The 22,110-nt window shown below is 37.5% G+C and overlaps 1 long non-coding RNA gene and 6 gene segments (V, D, J or C); 6 read left to right on the plus strand and 1 right to left on the minus strand.

Moving 5' to 3' along the window:
* LOC104939250 (Ig mu chain C region membrane-bound form-like) overlaps positions 1 to 22,110 on the plus strand; it is a 99,188-nt gene that overhangs the window by 18,484 nt on the left and 58,594 nt on the right.
* The window catches only part of LOC113747087 (uncharacterized), a 64,621-nt gene that overhangs the window by 12,191 nt on the left and 30,320 nt on the right, over positions 1 to 22,110 (minus strand). The window lies entirely within an intron of this gene.
* Positions 5,497 to 5,984, plus strand: LOC113747079 (Ig heavy chain V region 6.96-like). The segment is given in 2 exon segments: positions 5,497 to 5,556; positions 5,651 to 5,984. Coding segments are annotated over 2 exon segments (363 nt in total).
* The window catches only part of LOC113747085 (Ig heavy chain V region 5A-like), a 37,780-nt gene continuing 29,918 nt past the window's right edge, over positions 14,249 to 22,110 (plus strand). The window contains 2 exon segments of the V gene segment in view: positions 14,249 to 14,462; positions 14,552 to 14,832. Coding sequence covers positions 14,426 to 14,462; positions 14,552 to 14,832 — 318 coding nt within the window.
* LOC109141993 (Ig mu chain C region membrane-bound form-like) overlaps positions 14,777 to 22,110 on the plus strand; it is a 42,008-nt gene continuing 34,674 nt past the window's right edge. Inside the window, 1 exon segment of the C gene segment in view lies at positions 14,777 to 14,834. Coding sequence covers positions 14,792 to 14,834 — 43 coding nt within the window.
* LOC104939251 (Ig heavy chain V region 914-like) lies at positions 15,434 to 15,977 on the plus strand. The segment is given in 2 exon segments: positions 15,434 to 15,578; positions 15,652 to 15,977. Coding segments are annotated over 2 exon segments (366 nt in total).
* LOC113747086 (Ig heavy chain V region PJ14-like) lies at positions 17,071 to 17,600 on the plus strand. The segment is given in 2 exon segments: positions 17,071 to 17,204; positions 17,293 to 17,600. Coding segments are annotated over 2 exon segments (315 nt in total).

Consider the following 22,110-nt stretch of genomic DNA (forward strand, 5'->3'; position numbering starts at 1 on the left):
CATCAGCTGTTGCTTTCATCGTGTGCAGTATATGTGTGTATGTGTGTATGTGTGTATGTGTGCGTTTAGACTATCACTGTCATAGTGTCATCTGACTTCATGTCTTCTGCTGCGCAACTGTGTTGGTTGTTCACAATGTTTCACAAATTCCACGTCAAAAAAACATTATTGTGTCTTAATTTGTGGAATTATTTAACAGCTGTACTTTAGTTTTTTCAGCTACCAGATTATTTTGTTTGCTGTGATCCCTTCATGAACAAATGACCTTTATTGTATTGTTAATTGCTTCATGGTTGAGTTAAATATTATCAGTAAAAAGGTCAAGACTTTGCAGTTATTTAAAACAGTTGTAAAAATAAAATTGAAACAAATTTATTGTATGAAAAATATTAAACATAAAATTCACAATAGCATAAAGTATACATTATGTCATACACATCTTGCTTGTGCTCTGTCAGTCCAGTAATATTGAGTACTGTAGGATTTTGTACAGCTGTTCAACCAACTTCAGTCACTGTGACTCTCGCGAGCACATAATAAACACAGAATCTTCAGTCTTCAGACTGTTCATTGCAGATACACCTGCTGTCTGCTGTTTCTCTGGAGATGGTAAACCGGCCTTGACTGACGAGAGTAGTGATCTCGTCTCACCATACTAGAATCCAGCAAGCCACTCCAGTCCTTTTCCAGCAGCCTGTCTGATCCAAGCATTATGGAGGATGCTACTAAACCCTGAATAGTGCAGGTCAGTCTGTGGGATTCTCCAGGCCTTTTAACCACTGTTCAGACTCAGTCAGTTTGACCCTCAGTACCTACAGACAGTTAAACACAATCATTAGTTACTGTAATGCAGCCAGATTGTCAGAAAACAATTATCGTTTCTACCTGCACAGTTAATAGACAGGATGAGAAAAACAACCAAATAATCAGGTCTGATCATTGTAAAAGCCAGTTGTCTCTGTCCAGTCTGCAGTGTGTATGTCAGTGATTTAGTCTCTGTCCTTCATTCTGCAACACATATGTAGAGATGGAAGAGATCAGAGTTTTGCATTGACTCCTCCTCCTCACAGAGAAACACACCACATCTCAAAAACACACTTCAACTCATTGTTTTACCTTTTATTTATTTGTTTTAATTATGATAATGCTGTTTATAGTAATTTAACTGTAATGCTTTTTTATACACAGATTTCCAGTATTTTATTGAGAATCTGCTAACCAGCTTCTGGTGAGCCATACTGGAGAATTTCATGTGTAAGGTTTAATGTAACACTGTCACAAGTCACAAGCCACAACATCAGCTGTTGCTTTCATTGTGTGCAGTATATGTGTGTATGTGTGTATGTGTGTATGTGTGCGTTTAGACTATCACTGTCATAGTGTCATCTGACTTCATGTCTTCTGCTGCCAACTGTTTTGGTGGTTGTTCATCAATTGTTAATCACAGATCCACGTCATAAATAAACATTATTGTGTCTTAATTGTTGGATATATTTAACAGCTGTACTTAGTCAATTTCAGCTACCAGATTATTTGTTTGCTGTGATCCCTTCAGGAACAAATGACCTTTATTGTATTGTTAATTGCTTCATAGGGTTGAGTTAAAAATATTTATCAGTAAAAGGTTTCAAGACTTTGCAGTATTTAAAACATGTTATGAAATTATAAAATATGAAACAATTCATTGTATGAAAATATAAACATAAGTTCACAATAGCATAAAGTATACATTATGCATACACATTTGCTTGTGCTCTGTCAGTCCGGTAATGATGAGATTGTAGGATTTTGTACAGCTGGTTCAACCAATTCGTAACACTTATGCCAGCAGTCTTCGAGGACGTATAGAAATCAGTAGAGATGATAGCAACAGCATGGTAAATCTGAGACTGTCCAACTTAAAGCCAGAGGACTCAGCTGTGTATTACTGTGCCAAAGACACACACTGGTTAAAGGAAGCAGAGAGGCTTTACAAAAACTCCACAGAACATTGTTTTCAAAGACCCACAGGTGGCAGCAGAAGATATGAAGACAGATGACACCAAGCAGAGTTTCACAATGCATCTAAACACACACATGCATGCACACTATGAAAACAACAGCTAATGTTGTGGTTTGTGACTTCCTGTTTCTCAGTGTTACATTTAGCATGTGCATTTCATTAACAATAAGGGTTAATAATGTTCCCATTGTTGATTTTCAACAGCAGAGTGTTCCGAATATTTGAAAATGTATGTGTGATACATCCAGTATATGGATGCCTTACTAATACCTGCTGAGCAGAATAAACATCTAATCCTTATATAAATTAATGTTAGATTTAAATTAGGTAACAAAGTATGAATAAAATGTGAAACAATGATTTAAGTTGTTTTTTTTTTTCAGTGATATGAGACATGTGTTTCTCTGTGAGGAGGAGGAGTCAATGCAAAACTCTGATCTCTTCCATCACTACATATGTGTTGCAGAGTGAAGGACAGAGACTAAATCACTGACATACACACTGCAGACTGGACAGAGACAACTGGCTTTTACAATGATCACACCTGATTATTTGGTTGTTTTTCTCATCCTGTCTATTAACTGTGCAGGTAAGAACAATAATTGTTTTTCTGACAAACCTCCTGGTACAAAGACAATCTGGCTGCATTACAGTAACCAATGTTGTGTTTAACTGTCTGTAGGTACTGAGGGTCAAACTCTGACTGAGTCTGAACCAGTGGTTAAAAGGCCTGGAGAATCCCACAGACTGACCTGCACATATTCAGGGTTTGATGCCCATTACTGGAACGCTTGGATCAGACAGGCTGCTGGAAAAGGACTGGAGTGGCTTGCTAATATCAATAGTGCTAGTAGCTACATCTACTACTCTCAGTCAGTTCAAGGCCGGTTTACCATCTCCAGAGACAACAGCAGACAGCAGGTGTATCTGCAGATGAACAGTCTGAAGACTGAAGATTCTGCTGTTTATTATTGTGCTCAAGAGCCACAGTGACTGAAGTTGGTTGAACAGCTGTACAAAATTATACAGTACTCGTCATTAAAAGGTTAATAGAGCACAAGCATGACATATTTTCTTTTCATATTCTTATTCCATCCTTTGTTTTATACATATGCATTTTTATATGGCTTTTTCTTTACATTTGTCTACATTTTATTAATATTAACTATTTTAAATAATACAGTATCCAAAGTACTGAAAATGGTTCCTTCAACAAACTTTTAAAGAAAATTAAATTGATAAAACACACACACACACACACACACATGCACAACAAAGGTCACATGTTGATAAAAGGGTCAGAAACAATACAACTATCTTGTTGGTGATTAAACTATTACAAATATTACACTTCTACAAATTCAGATATAGTAATGGTTGTAAATGATGTGGAATCTAAAGTGAGTCATAACACGAGAGTGAAAAATAATGGTACAGTTACTCAAATAAAACCATTAGAGGGCAGTCAGTGTCAAGTTTTTCTCTCCTCTGTCACTAAAAGGAGACTCTCAGAACTGGTATCCTGATCATCTGTTTTCCTCTAGAGGCTTCAAGTTTCTCTTTATGTCTTCAAACATCTGCAAACACTGAAACAAAAAGTCCTTTATGCAAACTGCTAATGCAAAATCACACTGAAGCTTTCAGGCTATTTACATGATGCGCGCACACGGAGAGAACATGTTATTTCATTTGACTTCTTGATGGCTTGCAGAAGAATCCTTCTCCTATTGGAACAGCAACACTACCTTCTAGTGCCTCTTGGCTACGTGATATATTTCTTAGACCTGGAGACTAAATTTTCACTGCAGAGTTTAACTGTGAAGTTTTTCTATCACTGGCTATCCCTTATCTCCTTATTTTCCTGCTCTCTCCCCTGGCTAGTTGGTTAAGTTTGTCAAGCCGAGCTATTGCTTAGAGGGTGAATTTATTTTTCTTTCCATTTGTACATATGTATTTGTCTATACGGTATGTATGTGTACTGTATATACGTATAGAATTTCCTTTCTTATTTCTTGTTATAAGCTGTGGTGAGCCACAGGGTGATATTTGGTAAGGGATGTTTGGGCCTAATATTAAAACATGTAAAATACATTCCCTTGTGATTCTATATATCTTTGTTACTGATCTACTGCAATAAAATGTGTTTACAAAAAAAAAGAAAAAGAAAAAGAAATGCCCCAGCTGAGGTTTGAACGTAGAAATGTAGAGAATTACAATTTAAAAGTGTTTTTCTTTCTTTTTTTTCTTTTTTATAAAAGCATGTATGTTTTTGTTTTCCTTTTGAAACAACTGATCTACAAATACTTCTTTCCTTTTCTCTCTTTTTCCTGTTTCAGGAAGTTATGAATTACAAAGATGTGTTGCACTGTGCCGGTCTAGAGCGTATAACCGGGTAGGGACGCTAGGGACACGTCCCTACCAATATCCAGACGCTACTGTGTAGTCACTATCAATACATCCACTGCCCGTAGTCTTTAGTCAATGATTATGGCACACAAAGGCTTAACTGTTGGTCTCTGCTAGAAGTCCTGCCTCTAACCTAAACATCGCTCTTTGATTGGCCCCACTGTTACTTCATCTGCTTGTAAACGCTGCAAACTGCAGTGCATGTATCTGCAACTGCGAGTGTAAATTGTCAACATGTTTGGCGTTTGTTCTGCCTGAGTCACATCAGCTAGATGGATTTTAATATCAGTGGTGTCATTTACATTTATATTTGTGTTGTGTCCTTCGTAATTAGGATTTGAAGGATGTCAAAGAAAAGAAAACTGGACATAAGACTCTTTTTTAGGAGTCAAAGTGTGAGTTACTCACTCTTCGAAGTTGCCTCCTTCTTTCATTACAGTAGTTGCTTTAAACTATAACTTTGCAGAATACATTAAACTACTTGTGTTCTGTTTAGGTATTCAGATGCATTATAAATATGTCAATTCGTGATTTTTTTTATCTGACTATGATTGTTTGCTTGTTTGATCATCAGGACCACAGGAGTCTGATGTCAATACGGTAACAAAGCTGAAGTGAATTAAACAGTTTCATGGAAATCTGCATGAAAGATCTCCTGTGGCACATCTCTTCTCAAAACAGGGTATTTACAGGGTACATTTACCTGTTTGTTTTAAAATGAATGGTCAAATCATAGATCAGAAATATATAGTTGCAGCAACACTCTCTTCCTTGAATATAAGCATTCTGAAATGTGTGAGATGTTATTATTTCCTAAATGACAAGTTCTGTCCATTGAAACTATTTCACTTGTCAACTTGTGTCTGGCTGTGTTTTGGCCAACTGCAACTTGTAATATAAGATTCTAATGAGGCTCTAGAATCATGATGTATCAAAGACAGAATGCTGGCACACACCTAAACACACACCTACACACACACACATGCAAAAATGCACATTTTCTCTCATAGGAGGAGTCAATGCAAAACTCAGATGTCTTCCACCTCTACTTATCTGACTGCAGAGAGGATGACAGAGAACAGTGGACACACAGTTTAACATGATGGACTATAGGACAGGACTGCTGCTTTTAACTATCTGCTGGGCAGGTGAAGATCTTCACTGATCTCTCATTTGATGTTTGATTTTAAGTTGTAAATTTGTTATACGTGAAGGTTTTTTATGTTATCTTTACCTTGACAGGTGTTGATGGTCAGACTCTGACAGAATCTGAACCAGTGATTAAAAGGCCTGGAGAATCTCACAAATTGACCTGTACAGCTTCTGGATTCACATTCAGTGACTACCATATGGTCTGGATCAGACAGGCTCCTGGAAAAGGACTGGAGTGGGTTGCCTGGGTTGAAAATGATAATGACAGGAAATACTACTCCCAGTCAGTTCAAGGCCGGTTTACCATCTCCAGAGACAACAGCAGACAGCAGGTGTATCTGCAGATGAACAGTCTGAAGACTGAAGATTCTGCTGTTTATTATTGTGCTCGAGAGCCACAGTGACTGGAGTTGGTTGAACAGCTGTACAAAATCCTAGAATACCAATCTTTACTGGGCTGATATACCCTGCACTTCCATCAGTATTGTCATCATTTCAAATAATTACAGATAAGAAAACAGTTAACATACAATACACAGACATTTAAGTACCACTGAGGTATTACTGGCTTTAAAGTAATATTTAGAAATGGGTATTTTAGCCATGTAGCACCCCCAGTTTCAGAGTGCAATGCCACTGTCATAAATATATCGACAGCTGTAAATGTGCATTTGTTATGATTATGTTCAGAATTGAGTGAGTCAACAACTTTAACTAACCTCAGCCCAGTTTGGTGTCTGTCTTTCAGCATTTTATTTCATAAAGTTCTCTTTATGAAAAAAAAGAGGGCAGTAAGTGTCAAATTTCTCTCCTCTGTAACTAAAAGGAGACTCTGAGATCTCGTGTCCTGAGCAGCAGTTTTCCTCTAGAGGCTCCAAGTTTCTCTGCATGCTTTCAAACATCTGCTGTCACTGTATTTCTGTTGTTCTGCAGTCAGTAAGTTCAGCAAGTGAGAAAAAAAATAAAAAATAAATGCTGCAATTAAAACAAGTTACATATAAAGTTAAGTTAATCAAATAACTGAAACATGCTAAACACACATCATTAACATTGTTTGGAATTACAAGAATTGACATAATGTTTAAATAATGAATTGGTGTCAATACAAAACTGTATTAATAGTGCAGTTGTTTTCTTTCTGTAAATGCAGGGACATTTTCAAAATGTTACAGATGAGTGTGTAATAAAAGATTTGCAGATCATTTTCTGCCATATTTACTCTGCAGATATAATAACAGTCAACAGACTCTTCTATTGGCTCCAGTTAGATTAACACTGATGCTTCATGTGTTTGACTACATGCAAATTCAGTGACCTTCCTTGTTACTCAGCTATAAAAACTTCACATCAGGCTGTCAGTGGAGTTCACAGCTCGTCACTTTCAACATAAACCATGTTTTCTGTAGCTGTGCTGCTGCTGTTGGCAGCTGGATGTGAGTCTCTCTGTTCTAGTTAACACTTCTTCTTTTGCAGTATAACGTGATCATACAAACCATTTTCTTTTTTAACAGGTGTGAAGTGTGAACAGTTGACACAGCCAGCCTCTGTGACTGTGCAGCCAGGACAACGTCTGACCATCACCTGTCAGGTCTCTTATGCTCTTAGCAGCTACTGGACTGGTTGGATCAGACAGCCTGCAGGGAAAGGACTGGAGTGGATTGGAAGTAGATACACTGGAGCTGCATCCTATAAAGATTCACTAAAGAACAAGTTCAGTATTGACTTAGACACTTCCAGCAAAACAGTGACTCTAAACGGACAGAATGTGCAGCCTGAAGACACTGCTGTGTATTACTGTGCCAGAGATCCACAGTGAACCACAATAATAGTAGAGCAATACAAAAACTACTTCCTCTATTTAACTTATTATGATTGTCATGAAGTGTCATGACTGAATATTGTAGTCTTTATTTCTTTCCCTTTTTTACCCATAAAACAGGGTAATAGTAAACATTGTTTACTACAACCCCAATTCCAATGAAGTTGGGACGTTGTGTAAAATGTAAAAAAAAATAAAAAAAATCATCATTTCATGGAAAATATTAGCTCATTTTGAAATTGATGGCACCAAGACATTTCCTGATTTTTTGTTTTATGATACGCCAAATGTTTTCCACTGGTGAAAGATCTGGACTGCAAGCAGGCCAGTTCAGCACCCATACTCCATACTCTTTTCCTGCAAAGCCATGATGATGTGAAGGATGCAGTATGCGGTTTAGCACTGTCTTGCTGAGATATGCAAGGCCTTCCCTGAAAAGATACATTGTCTGGATGTATGTTGCTCTAAAACCTCGATGTACTTTTCAGCATTTACAGATTTGTAAGCTGCTGACGACATAGGCACTAATACAACCCTGTACGGGGCGGCTGTGGCTTGGAGGTAGAGCAGGTTGTCCACTAATCGGCGGTTCGATCCCCTCTAGTGTCCTTAGGCAAGATACTGAACCCTAAAGGCTGTGCCATGGGTGTATGGATGTGTATAAATGGTCAGCGTTATTGTGTGTTGTTATTTAGCTGCTAAATTAATGATGATAAACACGTTACTTAATTAAAAATGTGTCAGAAACGTTTTCACTTTGACTCAGATGAGCTCTTCCTCGTCAAGACGGACAAGACACCCAACTCCAATCCAGTTCTCTCCTCCCTGTGAGGAGGAGTCAATGCAAAACTCAGATGTCTTCCACCTCTACTTATCTGACTGCAGAGAGGATGACAGAGAACAGTGGACACACAGTTTAACATGATGGACTATAGGACAGGACTGCTGCTTTTAACTATCTGCTGGGCAGGTGATGATTGTTACTGATGTTAGTCTTGGTTAGCTTTTATTTTTGTCACATGGTATTTCACTTGATGTTTTTATTCTTCTTTGACAGGTGTTGATGGTCAGACTCTGACAGAATCTGAACCAGTAATTAAAAGGCCTGGAGAATCTCACAGATTGACCTGTACAGCATCTGGATTCACATTCAGTAACTACTGGATGAACTGGGTCAGACAGGCTCCTGGAAAAGGACTGGAGTGGGTTGCCATAATTGAGAGCAGTAGTGGTAGCAGAACATTCTACTCTCAGTCAGTTCAAGGACGGTTTACCATCTCCAAAGACAACGGCAGACAGCAGCTGTTTCTGCAGATGAACAGTCTGAAGACTGAAGATTCTGCTGTTTATTATTGTGCTCGAGGGCCACAGTGACTGAAGTTGGTTCAACAGCTGTACAAAAATCTACAGTACTCATCAGACACACTCATATAATTAATATCCTTATCTCAGGTAGTTCAAGAAAATGATTTAATCCCCCTAATACAAAACATCTTTTCTCATTTCTAAGCAAATATTAATTCTGAAATTAGGCAATCCTTGGAAAAATCATGTGAATTACCACAATAAAAAAAAACCCACAAACTTGATCAGCATCAATTAGGGTCATTTGAAAAATGTTCAGCACTTGCTCCTAAGTACCTGTGTAATTGCACCTCATGTCAATGTATTAAACATATAATTTGTTAAAAACCTCTCAAGAAATGAATGATCATCAGCCTTTTGACTTTCTGAACACCATGTCTTTGATTTGGGCATTCGTTTTGTCCATTTTTACAGCTTATAATAATTTCTTCCTCGAAAATTATCATACTGAAATGTCATTTGTGAAGCTGTTTCTGACTGTGTTTACCAACTGCAGCTTGTTATATACGATTCTAATGAGGTTCTAGAATCATGATGCACCAGACAGAATTCTGACACACAAAGAAATGCAAAATGCAAAGAAATGCAATTTATTTTGGAGAAAAAAAAGTCCAATTCTGTTCTCTCCACCCTGTGAGGAGGAGTCAATGCAAAACTCAGATGTCTTGCACATCTACTTATGTGACTGCATAACAGAGATGACAGAGAACAGTGGACACACAGTTTAACATGATGGACTATAGGACAGGACTGCTGCTAGACAGGTGAACTTCGTCGCTTCGTCGTTGCAGATAAAAATAAAACAGCAATGACACAAACACAAAGCAACTGTAACCCCCAAAACAATACAGCAGTTGTAGTCAGTGTTAACAAAAATAAATGGATAAAAATAAATGACGATACGCAAATGCCTGATGTATTTGTAATTGAAGATGGGTGAATAATTAATCCTGTGGAAAGAAACATTTTGATTTTTGAGCAAAAACTCCAATACCAATAAAGTATGATGAGCCTTGAAGTTATATTTTATATGAGTTATATTTTATAAGAAATTTAACTTTCTCAAGGTCTGGAGAAATTATTGACAATTTCATGCAATGACACAGACAATAACTTTTTTTTACATTGGAATATAAAGAAAAGTAACTTTTTTGTCACATTTGTTTTGTATGAAAACAAAAGCTATATAACAAACCAACTTAATAATAACTATAAACCACAGCCATGATATTTAATTTAGAAGAGACTTCCAGTGTCTTCACACATCTGCAAACACTAAAACCATTAAACATTACATTATATCAACATTAACATGAAAACATGAAAACAAAATATATATGATATGACTAAATGAAACTCAGAGAGCCTGTACATGAGCCACTCCCTCCTGATGATATCCTGATGCAAATCTTCAGTCTGTGCGGTGTACTTCTGTCCTGCTGCTCTTGTACTTTGTGTGGAGCATCACAGGTCACATTTCCAGCCTGAGGATGATGAACACACTCACTCTTCTGTTGGTTGCTCTCTCTCTGCCCTGTGAGTTCTCCTTCTTCTTGTTGATTTATCTTTTGCAGTGCGACATCAACTAATGGTCAGTCAGTGACACCAGTAAACTTCCCAGATGACTGTCTCTCTCTGTCTTCTTCTGTGGTTCATCTCTCCTTTCATCTCACCAGGTTGTACAGGACAGAGCATGGAGTCCATTCCTTCCAGTGCAGTAGTGAAAAAGCCTGGGGAGACTCTCAATCTCTCCTGCAGGGGATCTGGCTTCACATTTAGCTGCTGTGTAATGGGCTGGATCAGACAACCTGCAGGAAAATCACTGGAATGGATAGGGAGCGGCTTCTCTGATGCCAGTCGGAACACTTATGCCAGCAGTCTTCGAGGACGTATAGAAATCAGTAGAGATGATAGCAACAGCATGGTAAATCTGAGACTGTCCAACTTAAAGCCAGAGGACTCTGCTGTGTATTACTGTGCCAAAGACACACACTGGTTAAAGGAAGCAGAGAGGCTTTACAAAAACTCCACAGAACATTGTTTTCAAAGACCCACAGGTGGCAGCAGAAGATATGAAGACAGATGACACCAAGCAGAGTTTCACAATGCATCTAAACACACACATGCATGCACACTATTAAAACAACAGCTAATGTTGTGGTTTGTGACTTCCTGTTTCTCAGTGTTACATTTAGCATGTGCATTTCATTAACAATAAGGGTTAATAATGTTCCCATTGTTGATTTTCAACAGCAGAGTGTTCCGAATATTTGAAAATGTATGTATGATACATCCAGTATATGGATGCCTTACTAATACCTGCTGAGCAGAATAAACATCTAATCCTTATATAAATTAATGTTAGATTTAAATTAGGTAACAAAGTATAAATAAAATGTGAAACAATGATTTAAGTTGTTGTTGTTTTTTTTCAGTGATATGAGACATGTGTTTCTCTGTAAGGAGGAGGAGTCAATGCAAAACTCTGATCTCTTCCATCACTACATATGTGTTGCAGAGTGAAGGACAGAGACTAAATCACTGACATACACACTGCAGACTGGACAGAGACAACTGGCTTTTACAATGATCAGACCTGATTATTTGGTTGTTTTTCTCATCCTGTCTATTAACTGTGCAGGTAAGAACAATAATTGTTTTTCTGACAATCTGGCTGCATTACAGTAACTAATGATGTGTTTAACTGTCTGTAGGTACCAAGGAGCTTTCAGTAGATTCATGCTAATAAACACATTAGAAACAATGAATATCCAGATGAGTGATGGAGATAATGTTGATTTTTGTTTCCACAGGTGTGGACAGTCTTAATCTCGTGCAGCCAGAATCAATGGTTGTGCAGCCTGGACAGTCTTTGACCATCACCTGTCAGGTCTCTGGATATTCTGTGACTGATAACAGCTATGCAACAGGTTGGATCAGACAGTGTGAAGGAAAACCAATGGACTGGATTTCCCATCAGTGGGGTGGAGGTAGCTTTTATTAAAATAATGCTCTGAAGAACAAGTTCAGCTACAGCAGAGACACTTCTGCTGCAACAGTGACTCTAAAAGGACAGAATGTGCAGACAGAGGACACAGCTGTTTATTACTGTGCACGTCGGCCCACAGTGATACAGACCACCAACAGACCTGCACAAATACCCCAAAACCATGTCACTCAACCACACACACACACACACACACACACATGTTCTCTGTTTTATTTTATGTACTGAATCATAGAGGTCATTTTTGTTTCTGGGAGACAGAAGAAGAGTTGAGTATATAATAAATAATTCTGAAGTTAACTTTATCTGAAACAGTAGTTATGTATTTTAATACACCATCAACATTTGAACAGTTTGAGAAAATTGTGAAACACTCAGGTTAGAGAGCACTGAACTACAGTGTTTATCACAGAATACAAATATCATTTGCACTATTAATGCTGAGAAATCTACTCTACTTGAGTGAAAGTCAAACCAGTGTTTTACAAGTTTCTTGGATCATGAATTGAGAATCATATCTGGATTTCACATGGCAACATACTATATTGATATGACATAGGCCAGGGAAAGCTTTGGAGTGGATTGAGGATTCAGGTTCAAATTCTGCTATCTATGCCAGTTCCTTTCAAGGTCAGTTCATCATGACTGAAGATGTGTCCAGCAGCACTCAGTACCTAGAGGTCAAGAGCCTGATAGCAGAAGATGTGTTCAAAGAGCCACAGTGCCTGCAGAGAGTGTGAAATATGTGGTGTTAATACTCAGATACATTCTATTCAAGTAAGATTAAAGCATGCCAGATAAACTTAATAAATGATTTAGGGGAAATAAGAGTAATATAAAATGAAGATAATAAAAGTAAAAATAAAACTGTACAAGCACAATTACCTTCTGAGGTCAAGTGACAATAGTCTTGTTGATGGTCAGACTCCTGATTCTCTGAAAGTCAAGTCCAATCTAGTTTTCTCCTCCCTGTGAGGAGGAGTCAATGCAAAACTCAGATGTCTTCCATCTCTACTTATCTGACTGCAGAGAGGATGACAGAGAACAGTGGACACACAGTTTAACATGATGGACTATAGGACAGGACTGCTGCTTTTAACTATCTGCTGGGCAGGTGAAGATCTTCACTGATCTTTCATTTGATGTCTGAATTTAAGTTATAAATTTGTTGTATGTGATTTTATCTTATCTTTATCTTGACAGGTGTTGATGGTCAGACTCTGACAGAATCTGAACCAGTGATTAAAAGGCCTGGAGAATCTCACAGATTGACCTGTACAGCCTCTGGATTCACATTCAGGAGCTATGCTATGAGCTGGATCAGACAGGCTCCTGGAAAAGCACTGGAGTGGATTGCTTTCATACACACAGCTAGTAGTCCTATCTACTACTCCCAGTCAGTCCAAGGCAGATTCACCATCTCCAGAGATGACTCCAGCAGTAAACTGTATCTGCAGATGAACAGTCTGAAGACTGAGGACACAGCAGTGTATTACTGTGCCAGAAGAGACACAGTGAGAGACAATAATAGGAAAGTCATACAAGAACTACTTCCTCTATTGCAGCCAAAAAAATAAAAAAGCAATGAAACAAACACAAAGCAACTGTATCAACCACAAAAACACAACAGGAGTTGCAGTCTGAATAACAATACTGCCAGACAGAAAAACCATCAAATTGAAGACACAGAAGCCAGAGGAAACATCTAGTCCTAGGTCCAGGAGGAGCTTCTGTCCAGGATTTTTTAAATTTGGCAGCTCAACAGCAACAACTAAGACCAGAAACCAAAGACAACTAAGGTGGAACCAAAAATCTGGAAATGTGTAGCTTCATATTTCCTCCTCCTTACAGTGACTGGCAAATGATGAGCATTCAAATGCTTATTGACTGTCTCACAGACTGACTCATCACTTCCTCTATGAAAGTGATTCTGAAGGGAGATATGTTGTCCCACTGGACATGAATGTATAAAAAGTCGTTAAAACTTCCTGTGAAATATTATTATTAGACATAAATACTTGTTGACAAATGGTTCAAAGACAGAACAACAATATGGTTAGTGAAATTAAAGTGCAAAGAACACCAAATATTTCTGAGGAGAGGCAAAGTCGTAATATGAGAGTGAAAAATAATGTTGCAGTTTCTCATACAGTATAAAATCACTAGATGGCAGTCAGTGTCAACTTTGTCTCTATTCCAAAGAGCAGAACTTTCAGATCTGGTGTCACTCAGCACTGATCTAGTTTCCTTATTTCGTCACAAAGGCTGCATTTCCTGAGCAGATGTTTTTTTTCTAGATGTTCCAAGTTGCTCTGTATGTCAAATATCTGCAAATTACTGAAACCATTAAAAGTCCACTATGCATTCCGGCAAACCAGCAGCATTCATAATATTCATAATATTTACATGATCTTGGCTGCTGCCACTGTATTTTTGCTTGTTACAATTGTAATATAATAAAAAAATGTAAAGCAGAGGTGATTTCCTGACGTGTTTTCACTCTGCAGATATAATACCAGTCATCAGACTCTTCTATTGGCTCCAGTTAGACCAACACTGATGCTTCATGCATTTGATTCTATGCAAACTCAGTGACCTTCCTTGTTACTCAGCTATAAAAACTTCACATCAGGCTGTCAGTGGAGTTCACAGCTCGTCACTTTCAACATAAACCATGTTTTCTGTAGCTCTGCTGCTGTTGGCAGCTGGATGTGAGTCTCTCTGGATTTGTCAAGGTTATCAGTTCATGTTTTGCAGTATAACGTGATCATCGGCATCAAAACATTTTCTTTTTTAACAGGTGTGAAGTGTGAACAGTTGACACAGCCAGCCTCTGTGACTGTGCAGCCAGGACAACGTCTGACCATCACCTGTCAGGTCTCTTATTCTGTTAGCGAGTACTACACAGCTTGGATCAGACAACCTGCAGGGAAAGGACTGGAGTGGGTTAGTCGCGACACAGATGTAAAAGATTCTCTAAAGAACAAGTTCAGTATTGACTTAGACTCTTCCAGCAACACAGTGACTCTAAACGGACAGAATGTGCAGCCTGAAGACACTGCTGTGTATTACTGTGCCAGAGATCCACAGTGAGAGACAATAACAGGAGTATCATACAAAAACTACTTCCTCTATTTACCACCACTGGGAACATTCAGTTGTTTCTGTTCCACTTTTTTTTTTTTTTTTTCAAAATTGATTGTGACTATAAATGTCAATGACCATTTAAACATGTTTTTATTTGTTTTTAAGTAAAACATATGTTTGTGTTTTTCCTTTTGAAGCAGTTGATGTACAAAAACTGATTTCCTGTTTCAGGAAATCTTTTGAAATAAATGCTCATAATATGAATCAGAGGAAATTCATCATTGCAGCAGAACAGGAACAGAAATACGTAGAGAAAGTAAAACATAAATATGATGGATATATGTCCAGTATGGATGGTACAACAGAGGCTACTAAGCAGAATAAATAAATGCATCTAATCTGGGTATAAATTTATTATTCACATGAATTATTAATTAAAATTACAGGTAAATTACTTAAAAAGCATCATCATATTTTTATAAAATATGAATAAAATGTAAAATGATGAACTAAATCTTGTTTCTTTCCCAGAGATGTAAGATATGATGTGTTTCTCTGTGAGGAGGAGGAGTCAATGCAAAACTCTGATCTCTTCCATCACTACATATGTGTTGCAGAGTGAAGGACAGAGACTAAATCACTGACATACACACTGCAGACTGGACAGAGACAACTGGCTTTTACAATGATCAGACCTGATTATTTGGTTGTTTTTCTCATCCTGTCTATTAACTGTGCAGGTAAGAACAATAATTGTTTTTCTGACAATCTGGCTGCATTACAGTAACTAATGATGTGTTTAACTGTCTGTAGGTACTGAGGGTCAAACACTGACTGAGTCTGAACCAGTGGTTAAAAGGCCTGGAGAATCCCACAGACTGACCTGCACATATTCAGGGTTTGGTGGCAATCCTAATAATGCTTGGATCAGACAGGCTGCTGGAAAAGGACTGGAGTGGGTTGCTTATATCAGCAGTGGTAGTGGCAGCATCTACTACTCTCAGTCAGTCCAAGGCCAGTTTATCGTCTCCAGAGACAACAGCAGACAGCAGGTGTATCTGCAGATGAACAGTCTGAAGACTGAAGATTCTGCTGTTTATTATTGTGCTCGAGAGCCACAGTGACTGAAGTTGGTTAAGCAGCTGTACAAAATCCCACAATACTGATTTTTACCAGACTAACAGGAGAAGTGTGAAGTATTTATTCATCATATTATTGTCCCATAATTTATTTTCTTGGATCAGACATCATGCAGCGAAAGAACTGGATTAGATTGGAATCATAGCTACTGGTGCTTCATACTTTTATCGACTCAGACTCTTCTATCAACACAGTGAGTCTGAATGTGCAGCCTGAAGACACTGTTGTGTATTACTGTGCCAGAGGGCCATAATAACACAAACCACCTGAACAAAAAACCCTGAGTTCCTGATCACTTGTAACATGAAGGCACCAGCGGAGGAGGCTCAGACCAGTAATGATTTCAACACTTGGAGGTAGTGTGAAACTGGTAGCCTTACGACTGGGCTTTAACCTTATATTAAAAATTAAACTAATTTAGAAAAGTACGCACACATACAATATACTGTGTATTTATGATTTAAATATTCTAATACATTTTAGTTACATATTTCCCTACATATGAAAAAAAAGAAGAAGCTGTAAGCTGATGCTGGGAGGTTCAAAGCACTATGCTGCTGATCGGCTTTCTATTCCCTTATTTTGAGGGGGGCTCTGCTATATCATCATCTCTTAATACACCTGGACAGACAGCAACTTGGACCATAAAAAAATAAACAAACAAAAAATAAATAATGTTTTGGGTGTTATTTAAGGTCCTAGTCTGAAATTTATTTTGATTAAAGCATCAGAATTTAAAGTGATGGAACAAATTTAGCTTCCAACCAGTTTTTCAAAACTTGTTTTAAAAACTTGTGATCTAACTACAGTACAAATGTATCCTCAAAATGTTTCTCATTCATTATTGAAGAGAAAAATCTGATTTATAATTTCATTTATAAATGAAGAGTAGTTTTATTCAACTTCATGCTGATGAATGTTTAATTACAGAAAGGTTTAAAGGTTTAAAAAATCCAAAGTGTGTTTGTCAGAGATTCAACTTAAACTTTCTCTTTGTGTGAGATGAACTCCAGAACATGTCATTTTAAATCTGAATTATTTAAATATACTTTAGTCATCTGATTTACTTTCAAGAGTATGTAAATTAGACTCCTTGGGTGTTACCTATAAGGAAGAGAAGTGTGTGTTTGTGTGTCGGTGAGAGGACAGAAGAGCTCACATCAGTTCAACTTCAACATCAACCATGTTCTCTGTAGCTCTGATACTGTTGCTGGCAGCTGGATCTTGTGAGGGGCTTTCAGTGGATTCACATTAATAAACACATTAGAATATTCATATGAATGATGGAAATAATGTTGATTTCTGTTTCCACAGGTGTGGACAGTCTTAATCTCGTGCAGCCAGAGTCAGTGGTTGTGCAGCCTGGACAGTCTTTGACCATCACCTGTCAGGTCTCTGGATATTCTTTGACTGATGACAGCTATGCAACAGGTTGGATCAGACAGTGTGAAGGAAAACCAATGGACTGGATTTCCCATCAGTGGGGTGGAGGTACCCTTCGTCAAAATAGTGCTCTGAAGAACAAGTTCAGCTACAGCAGAGACACTTCTGCTGCAACAGTGACTCTAAAAGGACAGAATGTGTAGCCTGAAGACACAGCTGTTTATTACTGTGCACGTCGGCCCACAGTGACACAAACCACCAACAGACCTGCACAAATACCAGAAAGCATGTGATTCAACCACACGTTCTCAGTGTGAACATCAATGAAGACAGTACTCTTTGAAGAAGAAAAGTTTAGTTTTTTTTTCATGTTTCCACAATGATCTCATGTGGCTTCTAAGCAACACATCAGTACAGAGGAGACTCAGAGAAGATTGATTTTCATATGACATGTTTTAAGAATTTATTTTTGTGTATTGTGATGCCTTGAAAAGATAGGGAAAACATTTTTTTTCTCTTTCAATTAAAAATTAGGACTTACTTCAGCTTAAACACAAATACATAAATCAATTTTTGATTTGATTTATGTATTTGAAAAAAAGCTCTAAATATTTACACCATGAGTTAAAGACATTAAAAGTCATTGAAGAGTATCACATTTTTTCACGACTCCACCAGTCCAGAATTTAATTCCCATGACTGATACCTTAGTTTCCTCTGCTGTTGTAGAGATACTCTACTTATGAAAATGTATTTGTGTCACATGTTCCTTCTGCAAACCTGTAGAGGTCTATGCAAACTCTTCCTCTCTTATAAACACAACATCAGCCACTCGTGGCAGAACATTAAAACAGTTTGAGAATTTTTTGAAACACTTAGATCAGAGAGCATTGAACTACAGGATTTATTACAGAATGAAAAATACAATTATCTGGAGTTTATTATTTGAAGTTGCTATTCATGGTGAGAAAATCTCTTCTGCTTTGCTTCTTTTGTAAATGTCCAACCTGTGATTAACAAGTTTGTTTGCTTACAGGAGTTTGGAGTGAGATCAAATTGGACCAGTCTCCCTCTGAGGTGAAAAGACCTGGAGACACAGTGAAGATGTCATGTGTCATATCTGGGTTTCAAATGACAAGCTACTATATTCACTGGATATGACAGAAGCCAGGGAAAGCTCTGGAGTGGATTGGGAGGATGAATACAGGTTCAAACTCTGCTAGCTATGTGAGCTCCTTTCAAGGTCGGTTCACCATGACTGAAGATGTGTCCAGCAGCACTCAGTACCTCGAGGTCAAGAGCCTGACAGCAGAAGATTCTGCCGTTTACTTCTGTGCTTGACAGACACAGTGTCTTAAGACAGAAGCTGCACAAAAACCTCCACAGACAACAAACAGCAATGTGCAATAATGACATATGTTTTTTTGTTTTTTTTTACCACCTACAAAAGCTATTTTTTAAATTATTAATTTTTTTTATTATAAACACATATTTGGAGTACATATTTTATCATGCTGTTTGTCTCTATGTGCCCTTTGATGAACTGGCGACTTGTCCGGGGTGTACCCCGCCTCTCTAGTGAAAATAAGCAGTTACAGATAATGTTTGTATTTTATAATATATATTTACTCTTTAATAATGTTGCATAGCCCACAGTAATAAAGTTGTTGTTTAAATTATGAAATACTAAATTGCCAATGTCACATTCATGTACAAACCATAACCATATTTAAAATATTGGAGTTCAAAATAAAATGACAATAAAATCAGTTTTCAATATTTTTTTGGATGTTGTTGATCAGAGGAACACTGTAGATTATATAGCTGCACAATATGTTGACATGGAGTAATGAGAAACCATGATGCCAAAATAAATTAGATTTGAATTACTCTAAACCTTATTTCTAAATCTTACAGATTTCTGAATCATACATTTTGATTTGTTAAAAGAAATGTAGATGTGTTGTTAATACTAATTTTATTATCATTTACTTTCTGCAAATAAAATTAAAACATGTCCAAAAAACTTAAAATTAACAGATAGACTGGATAAATATCTAAATGCCAACACTTATTCAGTTTTCTCCTCCCTGTGAGGAGGAGTCAATGCAAAACTCAGATGTCTTCCACCTCTACTTATCTGACTGCAGAGAGGATGACAGAGAACAGTGGACACACAGTTTAACATGATGGACTATAGGACAGGACTGCTGCTTTTAACTATCTGCTGGGCAGGTGAAGATCTTCAATGATCATAAATCTGATTTTTGGATTCAAGTTGTAAATGTATTGTATGTGATGTTTTCTTTGTTATCTTAACAGGTGTTGATGGTCAGACTCTGACAGAATCTGAACCAGCGATTAAAAGGCCTGGAGAATCTCACAAATTGACCTGTACAGCCTCTGGATTCACATTCAGTGACTACAGTATGCACTGGATCAGACAGGCTCCTGGAAAAAGACTGGAGTGGGTTGCTTATATCAATAGTGCTAGTAGCAGCAAATACTGCTCTCAGTCAGTTCAAGGCCGGTTTACCATCTCCAGAGACAACAACAGACAGCAGGTGTATCTGCAGATGAACAGCCTGACGACTGAAGATTCTGCTGTTTATTATTGTGCTCGAGACTCACAGTGACTGGAGTTGGTTGAACAGCTGTACAAAATCCTACACAATTCATTGTTACTGTGGAGGCCAAGTATGAAATATTTGATATATACTTTATTCTACATTTTATTTTTGTTATATTTGTTATATTTCATGGGAACTTCTTTTCAGACTTTTTCAATATCTGGAGAGAACTGACAATTTGATGTAATGAAACAGACAATAAAGTTATTATATGTAAGCATTAAAAGGAGCAGGTAGACATTTTTTTCATTGTTTTTTGGTCAAATTTTTGTTTTGTATAAAAACAGTGACATAACATAACATAACAAACCAAATTAATAAAACTATAAATCACAGGCATGGTGAGAAGAAAAAGAAGAGGCTTCCAGTTTCTCTGTATGTCCTAAACATCTGCAAACAGTGAAACCATTAAACGTCACATCAACATTAACATTAAAACACAAAGACAAAATATATGATAGGACTAAATGAAACTCTCACAGAGTACATGTCCCTCCTGATGATATCCTGATTCAAATCTTTAGTGAAGTGGCCAGCTGAGGTTAGGTGGTGAGTTTAAGACACATTTTTCAATATGTACAGTACACACAGAGACCGGCTCATCAGAATAACTGTGATGTAATTTATTGAAGCATAAAACTCTGGTTGACTTTCCAAAGCAAAATAAAACTGAACTTGTTGTATGAAGTATTCACAATACATTTTTTGTGCCATTAATTAATACAAAAAAATTCATATTTTGCTGATACTGTCTGTTTGTTTGTTAGAAACTGTATGCTCTGAATCACCAAATGTTGGATTCACTCTAATCTGTGTGTCTTGTACAACCAGTCTGGATGTATAAAGCAAATTTTAGCCAGAACACTCCTGTTATAATAAAACCAAACAAAATTAAACAAATATAGTCTGAGTTAGCAGATTTTTTTTTTCAGCACTGTGAGGAGGAGTCAATGCAAATCTTGATCTCTTCCATCTTTATTTATGTGACTGCAAACTGAAGACAAACCAAACCACCACGAGACATACAACATATTTCCACAATGATTTTAACTACATGTGTAATGCTTCTGATCCTATCACTGATTTCTGGTGAATACACACTTCTGCACTCTTCTTCTTCATTGTCAAGCTTTCTGTTTGGCTCTGTTGTGATCAAACTGTCTTTCTCTCCAGGTGTTTGCAGTCAGACTCTGACCGAGTCTGAACCAGCGATGAAGCGGCCTGGAGAATCCCACAAACTGACCTGTACATATGCAGGAATATCAGATAGTAGCGCTGAAATTGGCTGGACAAGCTGAAGGAAAAGGACTGGAGTGGGTTGCATTTATTTCTGCTCCAAGTGGAGGCACTAAAGAGTATTCTACATCAGTCAAGAATCGCTCCACCATTTCCAGAGACAACAACGTGGACCAGGTATATCTGCAGATGAACAGCCTGACGACTGAAGATTCTGCTGTTTATTATTGTGCTCGAGCGTCACAGTGATACAGGAAGCCACAGAGCAGTACAAAAACCACTGCAGATGGCATAGTGACAGTCCCTGAAAGAAAGTGCTGTAAAATCAGTTCATGCAAGTTGTATTTGATGCATCTCCCCACACGATACTTCTTTCAACACTTGTCTCCAACTGAAACAAAGAGCAAAGTTTACACATTATCAGGTTGATGTCTTGTTTAACTTTATGGTATTCTACATTTTCTTTTTATCATATCACACAAAGCCCTGAAAAGTGTTCCTGAGAAATAGTATTACTTAACATTCAACCAATAAAAAACATAATAAAGGTCCCTTGTTCAGAAAAGGACCAAAGTTCACTCTTAAAATACTACAAATATGAATCATTTCCACAGATTAAGACACAATAATGTTTGTAAATGATGTAGCATCTGTGATTAGAGATTCATGAAAAAACTAATACTGCAGAAAAAAACATTTCCTGGGATTTCTGAGCAAAGACTGAATAATAACACATTTTAAGTGCTGAAACAAGTGTGACTGCAGTTTGATATGTTTATTTTCTTGTACTGTAGTTCACCAGCTCAAATAGATTTCAAGATAAACAGCTGGAAGACTGAAGGAGGTGCTGTTTATTTTCTCGGAGGATAAGCTCTGTTTTCTT

The sequence above is a fragment of the Larimichthys crocea genome, chromosome XII (genome assembly GCF_000972845.2).
Source record: "Larimichthys crocea isolate SSNF chromosome XII, L_crocea_2.0, whole genome shotgun sequence".
Classification (NCBI taxonomy): Eukaryota; Metazoa; Chordata; class Actinopteri; family Sciaenidae; genus Larimichthys; species Larimichthys crocea.